Source organism: Neopsephotus bourkii, unplaced genomic scaffold (genome assembly GCF_033783945.1).
Source record: "Neopsephotus bourkii isolate Nb327-2 ecotype Australia unplaced genomic scaffold, CSIRO-AGI_Nbou_v1 NB_359, whole genome shotgun sequence".
Classification (NCBI taxonomy): Eukaryota; Metazoa; Chordata; class Aves; order Psittaciformes; family Psittacidae; genus Neopsephotus; species Neopsephotus bourkii.
The window spans coordinates 89505-106680 of record NW_026900865.1 but is presented as its reverse complement, the minus strand read 5'-3'; the positions used below and the strand labels follow the sequence as shown (position 1 = coordinate 106680).

At 60.9% G+C, this 17176-nt stretch overlaps 1 protein-coding gene across 2 annotated transcripts in view; it reads right to left on the bottom strand.

The window, feature by feature from the left end:
- Positions 1 to 2856: 2856 nt before the first annotated feature.
- The window catches only part of FLNC (filamin C), a 62252-nt gene continuing 47932 nt past the window's right edge, over positions 2857 to 17176 (bottom strand). For both annotated transcript variants that reach the window (XM_061348481.1, XM_061348482.1), the window contains 15 exons: positions 17031 to 17159; positions 16735 to 16908; positions 15768 to 15929; positions 15240 to 15443; positions 14340 to 14492; positions 14134 to 14256; positions 12626 to 12868; positions 11287 to 11556; positions 10290 to 10427; positions 10082 to 10197; positions 9568 to 9697; positions 8111 to 8287; positions 5667 to 5885; positions 4623 to 4835; positions 2857 to 3095 (listed from right to left, as the gene is read on the bottom strand). In XM_061348481.1, coding sequence (XP_061204465.1) covers positions 2908 to 3095; positions 4623 to 4835; positions 5667 to 5885; positions 8111 to 8287; positions 9568 to 9697; positions 10082 to 10197; positions 10290 to 10427; positions 11287 to 11556; positions 12626 to 12868; positions 14134 to 14256; positions 14340 to 14492; positions 15240 to 15443; positions 15768 to 15929; positions 16735 to 16908; positions 17031 to 17159 — 2639 coding nt within the window. In that variant the 3' untranslated portion in view covers positions 2857 to 2907. The remainder of the gene's footprint in view (positions 3096 to 4622; positions 4836 to 5666; positions 5886 to 8110; positions 8288 to 9567; positions 9698 to 10081; positions 10198 to 10289; positions 10428 to 11286; positions 11557 to 12625; positions 12869 to 14133; positions 14257 to 14339; positions 14493 to 15239; positions 15444 to 15767; positions 15930 to 16734; positions 16909 to 17030; positions 17160 to 17176) is intronic.

Genomic DNA, 17176 nt, shown 5'->3' with positions numbered 1-17176 from the left:
TGGAAACAAGCAGCCTTAAGGTGTGAAACAAGATTCATTCCAGTTGAAGAATGGGACCAAGGAAGATCTGGAGGATATTTTTCCCCTTGTTTTTCTGTTATTTCTTTGGGGTTTGGGGTTGGTTTTTTTTAGTAAAGCTTTCTTGTGGCATTGAAACAAGAATTGACCCAAAGTTTGTGCCAAGGCAGCAGTGAGGTCCATGTAAGTAAGGTAGATATGGAGATCTATGGTGCTAGAGGTGCAGAGCTTGCCCATACAACAAAATCTTCTCTCCCTTTATTCCTCACTGTGCTCCCCTCATCTTTCTTGAACAAGCAACGTCTCTGTTTCAAGGTCTCATCCGATCCGGGGGGACACGGGGACACCGGCAGGGCTGGGGGCACTGGGACGTGGCCATGGGGACAATGGGGACATGGCCATGGGGCAGAGGGAAATGGCTGGGGAGTACTGGGGACATGGGCAAGGGGACACTGGGGACAATGGGGACATGGCCATGAGACAGTTACAGGGACAAGGGGTACCTGGCCATGGGGATGGGGGGGACATTGCCAGGGGGAACAGGGGATATGGACAAGGGGACAGGAGCCACTGGGACACGGTCATGGGGACGGGGGGGGACATGGCCTGGGGGCAGTGGGGACATGCAAGCTGAGGAGCTGTTTCTTCATACATGCACCGGGCTGCACCTCTGCACACACATGTGTGTGTGTGACCCCTCACGTGTGCATGTGCCCTTCACCCCCTCAGTACCCCCCCGCATTGTGTGTCCCTGTCCATCCCCCCCATGACCCATAGTGTGACCCTGCCCCATGTTCCTGTGCCCCACAGTGTGTCCCCATCCATGTCCCTGTGCCCCATAGAATGTCCCCACACGATGTCCCTGTCCCCCCCATGCCCCACTGTTGTCTCCCATCCCCTGCAGCCCCACAGAGCACAGGAGGCCGCCAGCGGTGACAGCTCGTGGGGGGGCCCAGACCCGTTTGGGGACAGGGATGGGGCAGGAGCGGGCATGGAGCAGGCAGGGAACGGGCACGGACCGGCAGGAGGGGATGGGGAGCAGGCAAGGACCAGGCAGGGATGCGCAGGGAGCGGGCAGAGTGCGCCAGGATCACGCAGGACCAGTCGGGATCACCCGGGATCATCCGGGATCAGGCAGGATCACGCAGCCCCGCGGCGGCACTGCCAGCGCTGCTGACCCAGACTCACGGGAGCCTCAACCCCCCCCCCTCCCATCAGCACCACGGTGGGGGGGAGCTTAGGGTCCCCAGTGAGGGATTTTGGGGTCCAAAGAGGGGATTTGGGGGTCTCAAGGGGGGTTTTGAGTCCACTGGGGCGCGTTGAGTTCCCCCGCGGGTGCTGATGACCCCGCAGGTGGGGTTTGGGGTCCCAAGGCGGGTATTTAGGACCTCCGGGGGTGTTTGAGGTTCCGGGGGGCGGTTGGGGTCCCGGAGGAGGGGCTTGGGCTTAGGACACCACACGGGGGTTAGGACCTCAATGGGGAGGAAATCGGGTTTCCCAGGCAGGGCTGAGGTCTCCCGGGGTGGTTCCAAGGGGCCTCCAGGGATGCTCCATGGGGGCTGTTCCGGTGGGGCCCGCTCCTAGCGCAGGTCCTCGGGGGCGAAGAGGCCGGGACCCCCTCATCCCCCCCGGTGTGTGTGTGTGAGTGTCACACCAGGAGGCTGGGCTGGCGGTGCTCGTCCAGCTCCCCGATGCCGCCCAGCAGGAGCCCGGTCACCGCGTCCGCATCGCCCAGCACCGCCATCACCTCCCCAAGCCAGGACACAGCCGCTACCAGCACTAGGACCAGGCCGGGAACCAAGGAAGGCCACGCCCCCTGCCCCTGCGGAGCCACGCCCCCATCGCGATGACCACGCTCCCTGTCGCTTACGTTCCTTGGGTACCGCCCCTCCCACACCCATGGCCCCGCCTCCCTGCCGCTCTGGCCCCGCCCCCGGGGTAGGCGCATGCGGCGCAAGCGGCCCCCTTCAAGGACGGGGGGGTTCCGCCAACCGGGGGCACCCGGCGGGGTCCCGGGGTTATCCGGAGGCCCCAGTGGGTCCTGGCACGGCCTCAGCCCCACCCCAGCGCCCCAGCGCCCCGCCCTGGAGCACCCCGCAGTAGCCGTGGACCCCGTGTCCTGCCCCATCCCACCCCCGACATCGTCATCCTGCGCCGGAGCCTCCCTTCCAAACCAGGACCCCTCTGCCCTGCTCCAGACCACCCCCCCCCCCAGGACCTCCTCTGAACCCCAGGGCTCTACCATGGACACCCCCTTCCTGTCCCAGACACCCCCTGTGCCCTTCCTGGACCCCAGCATCTTACCCTGACACCCCCCATATCCATTCAGGACCACAGCATCCTGCCCCAGACCTCTCAGGATCCCCTGGACTGTGATATCCAATGCTAGGACCCCCCCCAGTATCCTGCCCCAAACACCCCATCACCCTACTATCCCCCCTCAGCACTCCAGTACCCCATCACCAGCATCCCAGAACCCCAGCATCCTGCCCTGAAGCCCCCCATATCCATCCAGGACCACAGTATCCTGTCCCAGACCGCACAGCATCCCCCTGGACTGTGATATCCTAAGGCAGGATCCCCAACCAGGACCCTACTGTCATGCCCCAAACCCTCCATCACCCCAGTATCCCACTCAGGACCCCAGTATCTTGTCCCACATCCCACTAACCCCTTTTAGGACCCCAATATTCCACCCCAGTACCCTACCCTATGATTCCCCTATTCTGCCCTGGATACCCCCAGCACTCCAGTTTCCCCCCTCAGGACCATAATATCCTGCCCCATGCCCCTAGTACCCCCAAATCCCACCCCATTGCCCCAATGACCACAGCCCTCGACTCTCCCAGTGCTTTATTGGTGCCCCCCCAGAGCGCTGGGTGCCGGGGGTCAGGGCACGGTGACGCGGTAGGGGCTGCCGGGGACGTTGTCCTCGCCCCAGCGCAGGATCAGGATGTAGTCCCCCTTCTCCTTCACCGTGTAGGTCACGTTGTAGATGCGGTTGCCCACGTGCTTGACGTACACCTCCTCGCAGGGGGTCTTGGGGCCGTGCACCCCCACCATCAACATGTTGGTACCTGGGGGGGGGGGGGCAGAACCAGGCCCTCAGGATCACCTGGAGGAGCTGGGGACCCCCCCTCATTGGAGAAGGGAGACCCCGACCACAGCACAGTATCTGCTCCTGGGACACCCTGACCAATCACAGCCCATGCCACAGGGCCCCCAAACCCATCATATCCCATCCCAGCATCCTCCTGGTCCTCCTTGGGACCCCCAGGACCCCTTTGGGACCCTTCCTGACCCATCACATCCCCTTCCAGAACCCTCCAGGATACCCTTGGGTCCCTCCCAACCCATCACATCCTATCCCATCACCCCATGGACCCTCCTAACCCATCCCATCCCATGCCAGGATCACCACTGGATCCCTCAGAAACACCCCAAGACCTCATGGGTCCCACCAAAACCCATCCCATCCCCTTCCAGGACCCCCTGGGACCCCAAACCCATCCCATCCCCTTCCAGGACTCCCTGGGACCCCAAACCCATCCCATCCCCTGCCAGGACCCCCTGGCACCGCTCAGAACCCATCCCAACCCCTTCCAGTTCCCCCAAGGACCAATCACACTCCTCCTAAGACCCCCCCCAGGACCCATCACATCCCCCCCTCACCCATTGCATCCCCTTCCAGAAACCCCAAGAACCCCTTTGCCCCCCCTTTGCCCCATCATATCCCCTCCTAAGACCCCCCCCGGACCCATCACATCCCCCCCTCACCCATTGCATCCCCTTACAGAACCCCCAAGGACCCCTTTGCCCCCCCTTGCCCCATCACATCCCCACCTAAGACCCCCCCAGGACCCATTGCATCCCCTTCCAGAACCCCCAAGGACCCCTTTGCCCCCCTTGCCCCATCATACCCCCTCCTAAGACCCCCCCAGCACCCATCACATCCCCCCCTCACCCATTGCATCCCCTTCCAGAAACCCCAAGGACCCCTTTGCCCCCCCCTTGCCCCATCATATCCCCTCCTAAGACCCCCCCAGGACCCATCGCATCCCCTTCCAGAACCCACAAGGACCCCTTTGCCCCCCCCCCTTGCCCCATCATATCCCTTCCTGAGACCCCCCCAGCACCCATCACATCCTCCCCTCACCCATTGCATCCCCTTCCAGAACCCCCAAGGACCCCTTTGTCCCCCCTTGCCCCATCATATCCCCTCCTAAGACCCCCAGGACCCATTGCATCCCCTTCCAGAACCCCAAGGACCCCTTTGGCCCCCCCTTGCCCCATCATATCCCCTCCTAAGACCCCCCCAGGACCCATTGCATCCCCTTCCAGAACCCCCAAGGACCCCTTTGCCCCCCTTGCCCCATCCCATCCCCTCCTAAGACCCCCCCAGGACCCATCACACCCCCCCTCACCCATTGAATCCCCTTCCAGAACCCCCAAGGACCCCTTTACCCCCCCTTGCCCCATCACATCCCCTCCTAAGACTCCCCCCCTCACCCATTGCATCCCCTTCCAGAACCCCCAAGGACCCCTTTACCCCATCCCATCCCCTCCCAGTATCCCCATAGCCCCCCCATCCCCTCCCCACGCACCGGCCTTGCTGCAGTCCACAGTGAAGTGGTTCTTCTGGCCCAGGAAGGCGGTCGCCAGCCCCGGCCCCCTCGCCACCACCTTGCCCGCGTCCGATGAGAACTTGGGGAGCGCCCCGAATGTGGGGGGGCCCCGCGCTGCCCCCCCCCGCGTCACCGTCTCCACCAGCACCGTGGAGGTCTCGTGCAGGCTGTGACCCCCCGAGAGACGCGGGCCTGGGGGGGAGGGGGGGCAGCGTCATCAGACACCCCCAAACCCAATGGGAGCGCCCTCGAATTCCATAGGGACAGCCCTAACACCGTGGGGGCACACCAAACCCCATAGAGACACCCTAAACCCAATGGGGACACCCTCAAGCCTCATGGGAACAACCCCCAGCAGCATGGGGACACCCCAAACCCAATGGGGAGACCCCCAGATTCCATGGGGATACTCCCAAACCCCATGGAGTCACCACCAATTCCATAGGGACAACCCCCAACTCCATGAGGACAACCTCAAACACTATGGGGATACCCAAACCCCATGGGGACATCCCTCAGCTCCATGGGGGCATCCCCAAACCCTATGAGGACACCCTCCAACTCCATGGGGACACCCCTGTCATGTCCATTTGGGGGTTCTCCATCACGTCAGCACAGGGAACCTCGATTATGTCACCGCGGGGACCCCTCCATCATGTCACAATTGGGGAACCCCATCATGTCACCTTGGGGAACCCCCATTGTTTCATCCCAGGGACTCCCCAGTGTCATCCTGTGGGACTCCCCATTATATCACCTCGGAGCCCCCAACGTTGTGTCACAACACCCTTGGGACCCCCCATAACATCACCTTGGGGACCCCCACCGTGTCACCCTTGGGGTCCTGCATCCCATCACCTTTGGAAGGGACCCTCCATCCCACCATGCTGGGGAGCCCCTGTCACAACACCTTTGGTACCCCCCATCCCATCACCTTGGGGTCCTCCACCGCACCACCCTTGGGTCTCCCCCCTCCATCCCACCACCATGGGCACCCTCCATGTGTCCCCCCCATATCCCTACCGGTGACCTTGGCCTTGAAGGGGCTGCCCACGATGTGATGGGGGCCACCATACTTGATGGAGATGAGGTAGTTGCCGGGGGCCATGGGGGTGTAGGTGACGCGGTGCCCCTCGGCGCACTCCACGCAGTCCAGCTTCACCTTGGAGGGGCCATCGATGGTGACGGACAGAGCCCCAGGGCCCGCGTTGGCCGTCTGCACCAGGAACTCGGAGCACACCCCTATGGGGATACCAGCCTTGAGACATGGTCCCATTGACACCACCAATGGCCATGACCACCGGTGCCACCACCCCAAGACGTGGCCCCATTGACACCAGCCATGGTGTCATTGCCGTCACACCAAGCCATGGCCCGACGCCACGTTGTGTCCTCACTGCCACATCCCCATTGCCACCACCCCAGGCTGTATCATCACACCGTGACCACGTCCCTGCTGCCACCACCCTATAGCGACACTCCTACAGCCACATCTCATTGCCACGTCTCTATGACCATGGCCATGTCCCCACGCACATGGCCACATCTCCATCACCACCCTTCATGGCCACAGCATTAACCATGACCATCCCCATAGCTACACCCATACAGCCACATCGCCATGGCCACCACCTCAGAGCCACATTCCTATGACCATAGCTACGTTCCCATGGCCACCACCCCATGCCATAGCCACGGCATTGACCATGACCATGACCACGGCCACCACCCCATAGCTATACCCCTCCAGCCACATCCCTATGGCCACCACCCCATGGCCACAGCCATGTCCCCATCACCACCCTCCATGGCCACAGCATTAACCATGACCATCCCCATAGCTATACTCGTACAGCCACATCTCCATGGCCACGTACCCATTACCACCCCATGCAATGGCTGCAGCATTGACCATAACCATGACCATGACCATGACCATGACCATGACCATCACCCCATAGCTATACCCCTCCAGGCACACCCCTATGGCCACAGCCATATCCCCATCACCACCCTCCATGGCCACAGCATTAACCATGACCATCCCCATAGCTACACCCATACAGCCACATCTCCATGGCCACCACCTCAGAGCCACATTCCTATGACCATAGCTACATTCCCATGGCCACGTACCCATTACCACTCCATGCCATGCCCGCAGCATTGACCATGACCATGACCACGGCCATCACCCCATAGCTATACCCCTCCAGCCACCACCCCATGGCCACAGCCGTGTCCCCACCACCACCCTCCATGGCCACAGCATTAACCATGACCATCCCCATAGCTACACCCATACAGCCACATCTCCATGGCCACCACCTCAGAGCCACATTCCTATGACCATGGGACATTCCCATGGCCACGTACCCATTACCACCCCATGCCATGCCCGCAGCATTGACCATGACCATGACCACGGCCACCACCCCATAGCTATACCCCTCCAGCCACCACCCCATGGCCACAGCTGTGTCCCCATCACTACCCTCCATGGCCACAGCATTAACCATGACCATCCCCATAGCTACACCCATACAGCCACATCTCCATGGTCACCACCTCAGAGCCACATTCCTATGACCATGGGACATTCCCATGGCCACGTACCCATTACCACCCCATGCCATGGCCGCAGCATTGACCATGACCATGACCATGGCCACCACCCCATAGCTATACCCCTCCAGCCACCACCCGATGGCCACGGCTGTGTCCTCATCACCACCCTCCATGGCCACAGCATTAACCATGACCATCCCCATAGCTACACCCATACAGCCACATCTCTGTGCCACCACCTCAGAGCCACATTCCTATGACCATGGGACATTCCCATGGCCACGTACCCATTACCACCCCATGCCATGCCCGCAGCATTGACCATGACCATGACCATGACCATGACCATGACCACGGCCATCACCCCATAGCTATACCCCTCCAGCCACACCCCATGGCCACGGCCATGTCCCCATCACCACCCTCCATGGCCACAGCATTAACCATGACCATCCCCATAGCTACAACCATACAGCCACATCTCCATGGCCACATTCCTATGACCATAGCTACGTTCCCATGGCCACGTACTCATTACCACCCCATGCCATGCCCGCAGCATTGACCATGACCATGACCATCACCCCATAGCTATACCCCTCCAGCCACATCCCTATGGCCACGGCCATGTCCCCATCACCACCCTCCATGGCCACAGCATTAACCATGACCATCCCCATAGCTACACCTGTACAGGCACATCTCCATGGCCACGTACCCATTGCCACCCCATGCCATGCCCGCAGCATTGACCATGACCATGACCATGACCATCACCCCATAGCTATACCCCTCCAGCCACACCCCATGGCCACGGCCATGTCCCCATCACCACCCTCCATGGCATTAACCATGACCATGGCCATGTCCCCAGTGCCACCACTGCCCGCGGGGGTCACCTGTGACGCCGCCCTCGAGGCCGGGCCCGTAGGCGGTGACGAGGCCGGGGTCCCCGGCCTGGCCCTGCTCCCCGACACGGATGTTGAAGGGGCTCCCGGGCACGTGGCGCCCGTTGAAGCGCAGGTCAATGGAGTGCACCCCGTTCTCGCGCGGCAGGAACCCGATCGAGTACTTGTCTGGGGGGACACCGGGTCACACACTGCCCTGGCCCCATGCATCGCCGTCCCCATGGCCCCCACTTGTGTCCTCAGGTCCCACACCCCATGTCCTTGTTTCCTGCGTGCCCAAGCCCCATGTCCCTGTATTCCCATATCCCCACGCCACGTGTCCCTGTGTCCCGATGCCCCCATGTCCCAACACCCCATATTGCATGTCTCCAAGTCCCATAGTGTTCCTGTGTTCCCATTCATATCCCATCTCCCCATGTCCCGTTATCCCCCCCAACGCTGTCCCCATGTCCCATGTCTCATATCCCATATCACCCCTCATGTCCCGTGTCCCCATGTCTCATATCCCATCTCATGTCCCATGTCCCCATGTCTCATATCCCCCCTCATGTCCCATGTCCCCATGTCTCATATCCCATATCCCCATGTCTCATATCCCATATCCCCCCTCATGTCCCATGTCTCATATCCCATATCCCATATCATGTCCCATGTCCCCATGTCTCACATCCCATATCCCATCTCATGTCCTATGTCCCCATGTCTCATATCCCATATCCCCCCTCATGTCCCATATCCCCTATCCCCCCCTCATGTCCCCATGTCCCATGTCTCATACCCCATATCAACCTTCATGTCCCCATGTCCCATATCCCATATCCCCCCTCATGTCCCATATCCCCCCTCATGTCCCCATGTCCCATGTCTCATACCCTGTATCAACCTTCATGTCCCATGTCCCATATCCCCCCTCATGTCCCATGCCCCATATCCCCTATCCCCCCTCATGTCCCATGTCTCATATCCCATATCCCATCTCATGTCCCATGTCCCCATGTCCCATATCCCCTATTCCCCCTCATGTCCCCATGTCCCATATCCCCTATTCCCCCTCATGTCCCATGTCCCCATGTCCCATATCCCCTATCCCCCCTCATGTCCCCATGTCCCATGTCGCATACCCCCTATCCCCCCTCATGTCCCCATGTCCCATGTCCCATATCCCATGTCCCATGTCCCATATCCCATGTCCCATGTCCCATGTCCCATATCCCCCCTCATGTCCCATGTCCCCATGTCTCATATCCCCTATCCCCCCTCATTTCCGCATGTCCCATATCCCATACCCCATATCAACCTTCATGTCCCATATCCCCTATCCCCCCTCATGTCCCCATGTCCCCTATCCCCCCTCATGTCCCCATGTCCCATATCCCCTATGCCCCCTCATGTCCCCCCCCATCCCATACCCCCCCATCCCCACGCCGCCCCCATGCCCCGAGCCCCACCGCTGTCCAGCTCGCACACGCAGCACTCCTGCACCGTGCCCCCCGGGGTGTGCACTTTGGCGTCGATGACCCCGCGCGCCCCATTGAGCTGCACGGCGAAGGACGCCGGCTGGTTCACCGTCACCTCCTCCTGCGGGGACACCGGGCTGGCACCGGCGCTCCAGGGGTCACGGGGAGGGGGTGGAGGGGGCATCAAGGGTGACATGGGGGTGATACGGGGGGCACCCAGAGGGGACACTGAGTGCAGGGATGGAGAGGTCCCAAGGGATACAGGGGACCAAGGGGTGACAGAGGGATGCTAGAGGGTACCACAGGGGTAGCATCAGGGGTGGGATGGGGCACCATCAGGGGCTCATTGGTGGCACCAAGGTTGCCATTAAGGCATCCTAAGTGTCCCATATGGGCACAGGGTCTGACCTGGCTCTGCCTGGGGACCCCATGGGCTCGGTGTGACATGGGACAGAGGGGACACTGGGATGCCTATGGGGGGCGTGATGGTGGGGTACCCATGTACCTGCAGGCTGGTGACAGTGAGGCGCCGGGCATCGTCCGAGTGCGATGCCACCGGCACCACGAAGGGGCTGTCGGGGATGTGCTCCTCATTGAACTTAATGGAGACCTCGTAGTCACCTAGGGGGGGACACACAGGGGTCACCCCAGCACTGGGGGGGATGCTCCAAGCACCCCAGCGGGGGGTGGTGAGGGGGTCCCCATGGCCATACCCGGCTCCTGCACAAGGTAGGAGACGCCGCAGGACCCGTCCTTGCGGTCCTCAAAGGAGATCTCAGCCTTGCTGGGCCCCTCGACGGCGATGGAGAGGCCCCCGGCGCCCGCCTCCCGTGTCCAGATGCTAAACTCGGCTGGGGGACACATGGGGGTGATGGGGGGGGCCCCCGGCACCCTGCACCCCATCCCACCAGTGCACACGTAGCACCCCCATAAGCACCCATATAGATCTCATCGCACCCTCATCCCCCCCATTGCACCCATAACCCCTCCATCGCATCCATATCCACTCACTGCACCCATAACCCCTCCATCGCACGCACATGCTCCCATTGTACCCATCTCTCCCCATTGCATCCATCTCCTCTTATCCCCTCCATACCTGTCTCATCCCATACTCCCCATACCCTCTATCTCCTCTATATCACCCATCTCCCCCACAGCACCCATATTCCCCATTGCCCTCACACCCAGTCTTCCTCCCCGCATCCATATCCTACTTCATACCCCCTATCTCCCCCATACCCACCATATCCCATGTCCCATATGCCTGTGCCCCATGCCTCATATCCCCATCTCTCTCATACCCCCCATTTCCCACCATACCCTCCCATCACCCCTATCCCTCCCCAGCACCCATCCCTCCCCATAGCACCCATATCCCCCCAAGAGCCCATATTCCTTCCACACCTCCCATCTTCCCCCATTCCCCCCATAACTGCTGTATCCCCCAGCACCCATCTCTGCCCATAACCCCATCTCTCCCCATACTCCCCATCTCCCCCCTTGCATCCATACCCCCCAGCACCCATCTCTGCCCATAACCCCATCTCCCCCCTTGCATCCATACCCCCCAGCACCCATCTCTGCCCATAACCCCATCTCTTCCCATACTCCCCATCTGCCCCCCTTGCATCCATACCCCCCAGCACCCATCTCTCCCCATACTCCCCATACCCCCCCATCTCCCCCGTACCCCCATACCCCCCATACCTGGCACCCCGGCGACGCCGCGCTGGAGTCCGGTGCCCCCCGCCCGCACCTTGTGCGCGCCGCCCTCTCCCAGCGGCCCCACGGTGAACTGGAAGGGGCTGCCGGGCACGTGCTGCCCGCGGTACTTGACGCTCACGGTGTGCGGGCCCATCTCCTGCGGCACGAAGCGCACGCTGTAGACCCCGGCGGCGCCCGCCACCACCTCGGCCTCGAAGCGCTGCCCCGAGGGGCTCAGCACGTGCGCACACAGCTCCTGCGGGGAGCCCTCGCCTGCGGGGGGGGACACGGAGCATCACCAGGGCATCAGTGGTACCCCAGCACCCCGGTGACAGGGTGCATCGTCACTGCAGTGCCAGGGCACCTCAGCACCCCATCAACCCATCACCATAGTGCTGGGCTGTCCCAGTGCACAGCAACACCAGTGCCAGGACACCCTGACACTAGGGCATCAGTGGTACCCCAGCACTCCATCACCGTGCCACCCCATCATCGCAGTATTGGGTCAACCCAGCACCCATCACCACAGTACTGGGGCACCCCAGTGCACAGTAACACCAGTGCCAGGACACCCTGACACTACGGCATCAGTGGTACCCCATCATCCCAGTGCCAGGATGCTCCATCACTGCAGTGCCAGGGCACCTCGGCACCCCATCAACCCATCACCATGGTGCTGGGCTGTCCCAGTGCACAGCAACACCAGTGCCAGGACACCCTGACACTAGGGCATCAGTGGTACCCCAGCACCCCGGTGACAGGATGCCCCATCACTGCAGTGCCAGGGCACCTCAGCACCCCATCAACCCATCACCGTGGTGCTGGGCCGTCTCAGTGCACAATAACACCAGTGCCAGGACACCCTGACACTAGGGCATCAGTGGTACCCCAGCACTCCGTCACCATGCCACCCCATCATCCCAGTATTGGGACAACCCAGCACCCATCACCACAGTACTGGGGCACCCCAGTGCACAGCAACACCAGTGCCAGGATACCCTGACACCAGGGCACCAACAACACCCCAAAACCCCATCACCATGCACTCCACCACCCCAGGGTTCGGGCACCCCAGCACATGGCCAACACAGCGCTACGGCACCCTGACACCAGGGCACACATCACCCCATCACCCTGGCACCCCATTTCTCCATCACCACGGTGCCAGGGCACCCTGACATCTCAGCACCGTGTCACCCTGGCACCCCAATACCAGGCACCAGAGGGATGCTGGCCCCTGGTAAGGGCACAGGGTGCCCGTGAGCACACATGGCCCCAGTGCAAGGGTGCTCTGCTGCACCCAGCCCCGGTCCCTTGCACAAGGGTGCCCCCCTGCACCCACCGTCCTGGCTGCGGGCGATGGTGCCGAAGGGGCCGAGGCCGTCGCGGGGCAGGAAGCTCGGGAACGCCGTCGGGAAGGGGTCGGCACCGACGCGCGTGGACTCCTCGACGCGCACCTCCCGCGTGGTCTCCCCGCCGCGGGTCTTGCTGATCTCGGTGCGCTCCGTGCGCGTGTACGTGTGGCTGCTGCGGGTGAAGCTGCGCGAGAGGCGCTCCTGCGCGGACACCATCTGGAACCAGCTCCCTGCCATGGGGACGGCGGTGGGACACAGGGACACGGGGATGGGGATGGAGATGGGGATGGATGATGGAGGGAGGGAGGGATGATGACAAGGATGGAAACAGGGATGGAGATGGGGATGGATGGTGGAGGGATGGAGTCATGGAGAGATGACGACAAGGATGGAAACAGGGATGGACATGGGGATGGAGACATGGAGGAATGGAGATGGGGATGGATGATGGAGGGAGGGAGGGATGGAGAGATGATGACAAGGATGGAAACAGGGATGGACATGGGGATGGAGACATGGAGGAATGGAGATGGGGACGGATGATGGAGGGATGGAGTCATGGAGAGATGATGACAAGGATGGAAACAGGGATGGACATGGGGATGGAGACATGGAGGGATGGAGATGGGGATGGATGATGGAGGGAGGGAGGGATGGAGAGATGATGACAAGGATGGAAACAGGGATGGACATGGGGATGGAGACATGGAGGGATGGAGATGGGATGGATGATGGAGGGAGGGAGTCATGGAGAGATGACGACAAGGATGGAAACAGGGATGGACATGGGGATGGAGGGATGGAGACAAGGATGTAGAAGAGGATGGAGACAGGAAAAGAAACGTGGAGGGATGGAGATATGGAGGGGTGAAGACATGGAGGGACAGAGATGTCAGGGACATCAGGATGGAGACAGGTGAGGGAGACGTGGATGAAGACATGAAGGGATAGAGGCATGGAGGGACATATGGATGGAGACACAAGGATGGACACAGTGATGGATGTGGGGACGGATAAAGGGGTGGAAGGATGCGAGAATGAAGGAAAACAGGGATGGAGAGAGGGTTGAATGCAGGGATGGAAATAGTGGTGGATGCAGGGATGGATAGACACAGGGATGGAGACATGGATGGACACACAATGGACATGGGTATAGATACAGGGGTGGAGAGATGCAGGGGTGAGTGCAGGGATGGACAGACATGGGCATGGATGGGCACAGGGATGGATGTAAGGAGGGATGGCCACATGGATGAACAGATATTGGATGGATGGAGACAGTGATGGATGGACACACAGATGTGTGGACATGTGGATCATCACCAGCACAAGCAACCACCCATGGACAAATCCACCAATGGATGGAGACACGAACGGATGAGGAGAGAAGGAATAAGCAAGTGGAAATCAGCTGGAGTGGCCAGGATGGGTCCCTGTGTCCATCCCTACAGAGGGTGATGATGAGGAGGAGGAGGAGGATGGGGCCATTCCCTACCTGGGATCTTGAGGTTGAGGTCGCAGGTGCTGCCGATGGTGGCAATGGAGGGCGCCTGCCGCCGGCGAGTGATGCTCTCCTTCATGCGGCCCTCACCCGTCACCTTCACCGTGAAGGGGCTCCCTGCAAGTCATGGGCACCTCAGGACATGGTCATCAGGAGGGGCCCCACTTCCCCAGCCCCCAGTGTCCCCCCCATGTCCCCACCTGGGACGTGCTTGTCGGCGAACTTGATGTTGATGATGTAGTTGCCAGGCTCAGTGGGGCAATAGGTGACCTTGCAGGTCCCATCCTCCATGTCCTCGCAGTTGATGTCCACCTTGCTGGGGCCCTCAATGGACAGGCCCAGCCCACCATAGCCTGGGGAACCACGAGGACGTGATCAGTGGTGTCCCACTGATGGTGTCACCATCCTGGCCATGGTCATGCCATGGCCACCATCCTCATCCTATTCTGTCCCATCTCATCCTGACCATGACCATGCCACAGCCATGGTCACCACAGCATCACCCTCTAGGCTATTGTTAAACCATGGCCACCATCCCTTCCTGTCCATAGCCATATCATGGCCACCACCCCATGCTGGCCTTGGTCACCACCTCATCTGGGCCTTGGCCATGCCACCACCATGGCCACCATTCAACTGTCTCAGACACCACCTTACATTGGCCATGGCCAGTACTAGACCCAAGCCGTAACCATGGCCACCATCCCATCCTGGCCTTGGCCAAGTCTCCATCCCATTTCAGCTGTGGCCATGGCCACCATCTCATCCCAGACATGACCATCATCCAATCCTGGCTATGCCCACCGTCTCATCCCAGTCACAACTGAAGCCATCATCCCACCCTAGCCATGGCCATTGGTCACCATCTTATGCCATGACCATAGTCTCCATCCCATCCTCACTGTGGCACACCACAGCCATAACTGTGTGGCCACCACCCCATGCTTATGTTGACCACAGCCAGCACATGACCATGGCCACCAGCCCATCTGGGCCATGACCACGATCACCATTTCACTATAGCCTCCATTCCATCCTGGCCATGGCCACCACCCCATCCCACCACAACCAGCCCATGGCCCCATGGATCATGGTCTCACCAGCACTGCGTGTGTCCACAATGAACTCGGCCACCTCGAAGGTGTGCCCTTCCACCAGCCCCTTGCCCCACACCTTCACCCTGCTGGCGTCCCCGATCTCCGACTGCCCCACCAGGATCTTGAAGGGGCTGTTGGTGACATGCTGCCCGCTCTTCTTCACGCTCACCACGTGCTCACCCACCTCCTTGGGCGTGAAGGAGATACCTGGCCGGGGCGGGGGAAACACCATCAGACACCTCCGTCTGCCCATGGCCTCCACCTCCAGCCTCTGGCCATCTCCAGGCCCTTTTCCACCACCCCCATACCTTGACCCGTGGCCACTGAGCCCTGGGCATCCAATACCCCAGAGCCACCCATCCATGTGACAACAGCCCTGTTGTCCCCTGTCCCACATCCCCATGCCTGTGTACCCACCACCCCACGCTCTGTGTCCCAGTTCTCCTGTCCCCGTATCCTCATGTCCCATATCCCATATGCCATATCCATATGCCCCATGTCCCCATATCCCCCATCCCACGTCGCCCTCACCGATGTGGCGGTTGGGCAGCCTCTTGAGCAGGCAGGGCTCCTCGGTGCCGGATGGGGCTCTGATGCTGGCCGTCAGGAGGCTCAGGTCTGTCTCTGTGATCTTCAGGGACACGTCCGTGGAGGTGCCCACGTTGAGCTGGGACGTCCGCATGGAGTCGTCCCCTGGGGAGCTGCTGTCAGTGGGGCCATCCACACGGCCATGGGATGGGGTCCCCAAGGGCCAACAGGATACCCGTGGCCATGGGATGATGTTCCCATGTCCCTATGGCCATGTCATAAGGTCCTGCTGGCCAGGGATGGCCAGGGACACCATAGCTGTGTGGTGAGTCCCCACAATGCTACAAGTGTCCCCATGGGCACACAGTCATCTCCATGACCACACAGGCATCCCCACGGGCATATGGAGGTGCCAAGGACCTCAGTAGGACCCCGAAGACCCAATGAGGTCCCCATGTCCATGTGATAGTGTCCTGGTGGCCAGAGATGGACAGCGGCACCACAGTGTTTTGATGGGGTCCCAATAGCCATGCAGGGGTCCCCATGACCACGTAATGTCCCCATAACCACACAAGGGACACATAACCATACAAAGTCCCAAGGACCTCGGTAGGACGTCCAAAGCCCCATGAAGTCCTTATGGCCATGTGGCGGTGCTCTGGTGGCCAGGGATGGACAGGGACACCAAATCTATGTGGTAGGTCCCCCCAGCCATACAAAGCTCCCAAAGGACCTTGTTGGAATCCCCAGGACCACGGCTGGTCCTTCCTCACCAATGATCTTGGCAGGGAAGGTTGCCTTTATGGTGGCCACAGGCAACACATGGCCTTGGCCACCATCCCATCCTCACCATGGCCATGGTGGTCACCATCTGATTCCAGCCATGACCACGGTCCCCATGACCCTGCAGGTGTCCCCATGACCACACGTTGCTCCCAAGGACCCCGGTGGGCCCTGGGTCCCATCTCACCGGTGATCTTGGCGGTGAAGGGGCTGCCTGGGATGTGTTTGTCATCGAAGCGCACGATGATGTTGTAGTCCCCGGGCGCGGTGGGCAGGTAGGACACGGTGCACGTCCCGTCCTTGTTGTCCTGGCACGTGATCTCCGCCTTGGATGGACCTTCCACCGCCAGTGAAAGCCCACCTATGGGACACACTCATTGCCGGTTAGGAGCCATTGAGGGCCTCCAACCCCTTCCCAGCTCTTTCTAGTGTCATTGAGGAGATCCCAGGACCCTCTTGGTGCCTCCTTTGGTCACTGCTCACCCTCGCCAGCGTCCTTGGTGACGATGGTGAAGGTACAAGGCTTGTTGACCATCCCATGGCTCAACCCTGGCCCATAGGCGCTCACGTGCCGGGGGTTGATGGCATCCACATAGAACTGGAGGGGACTCCCTGGAGACACAAAGAAC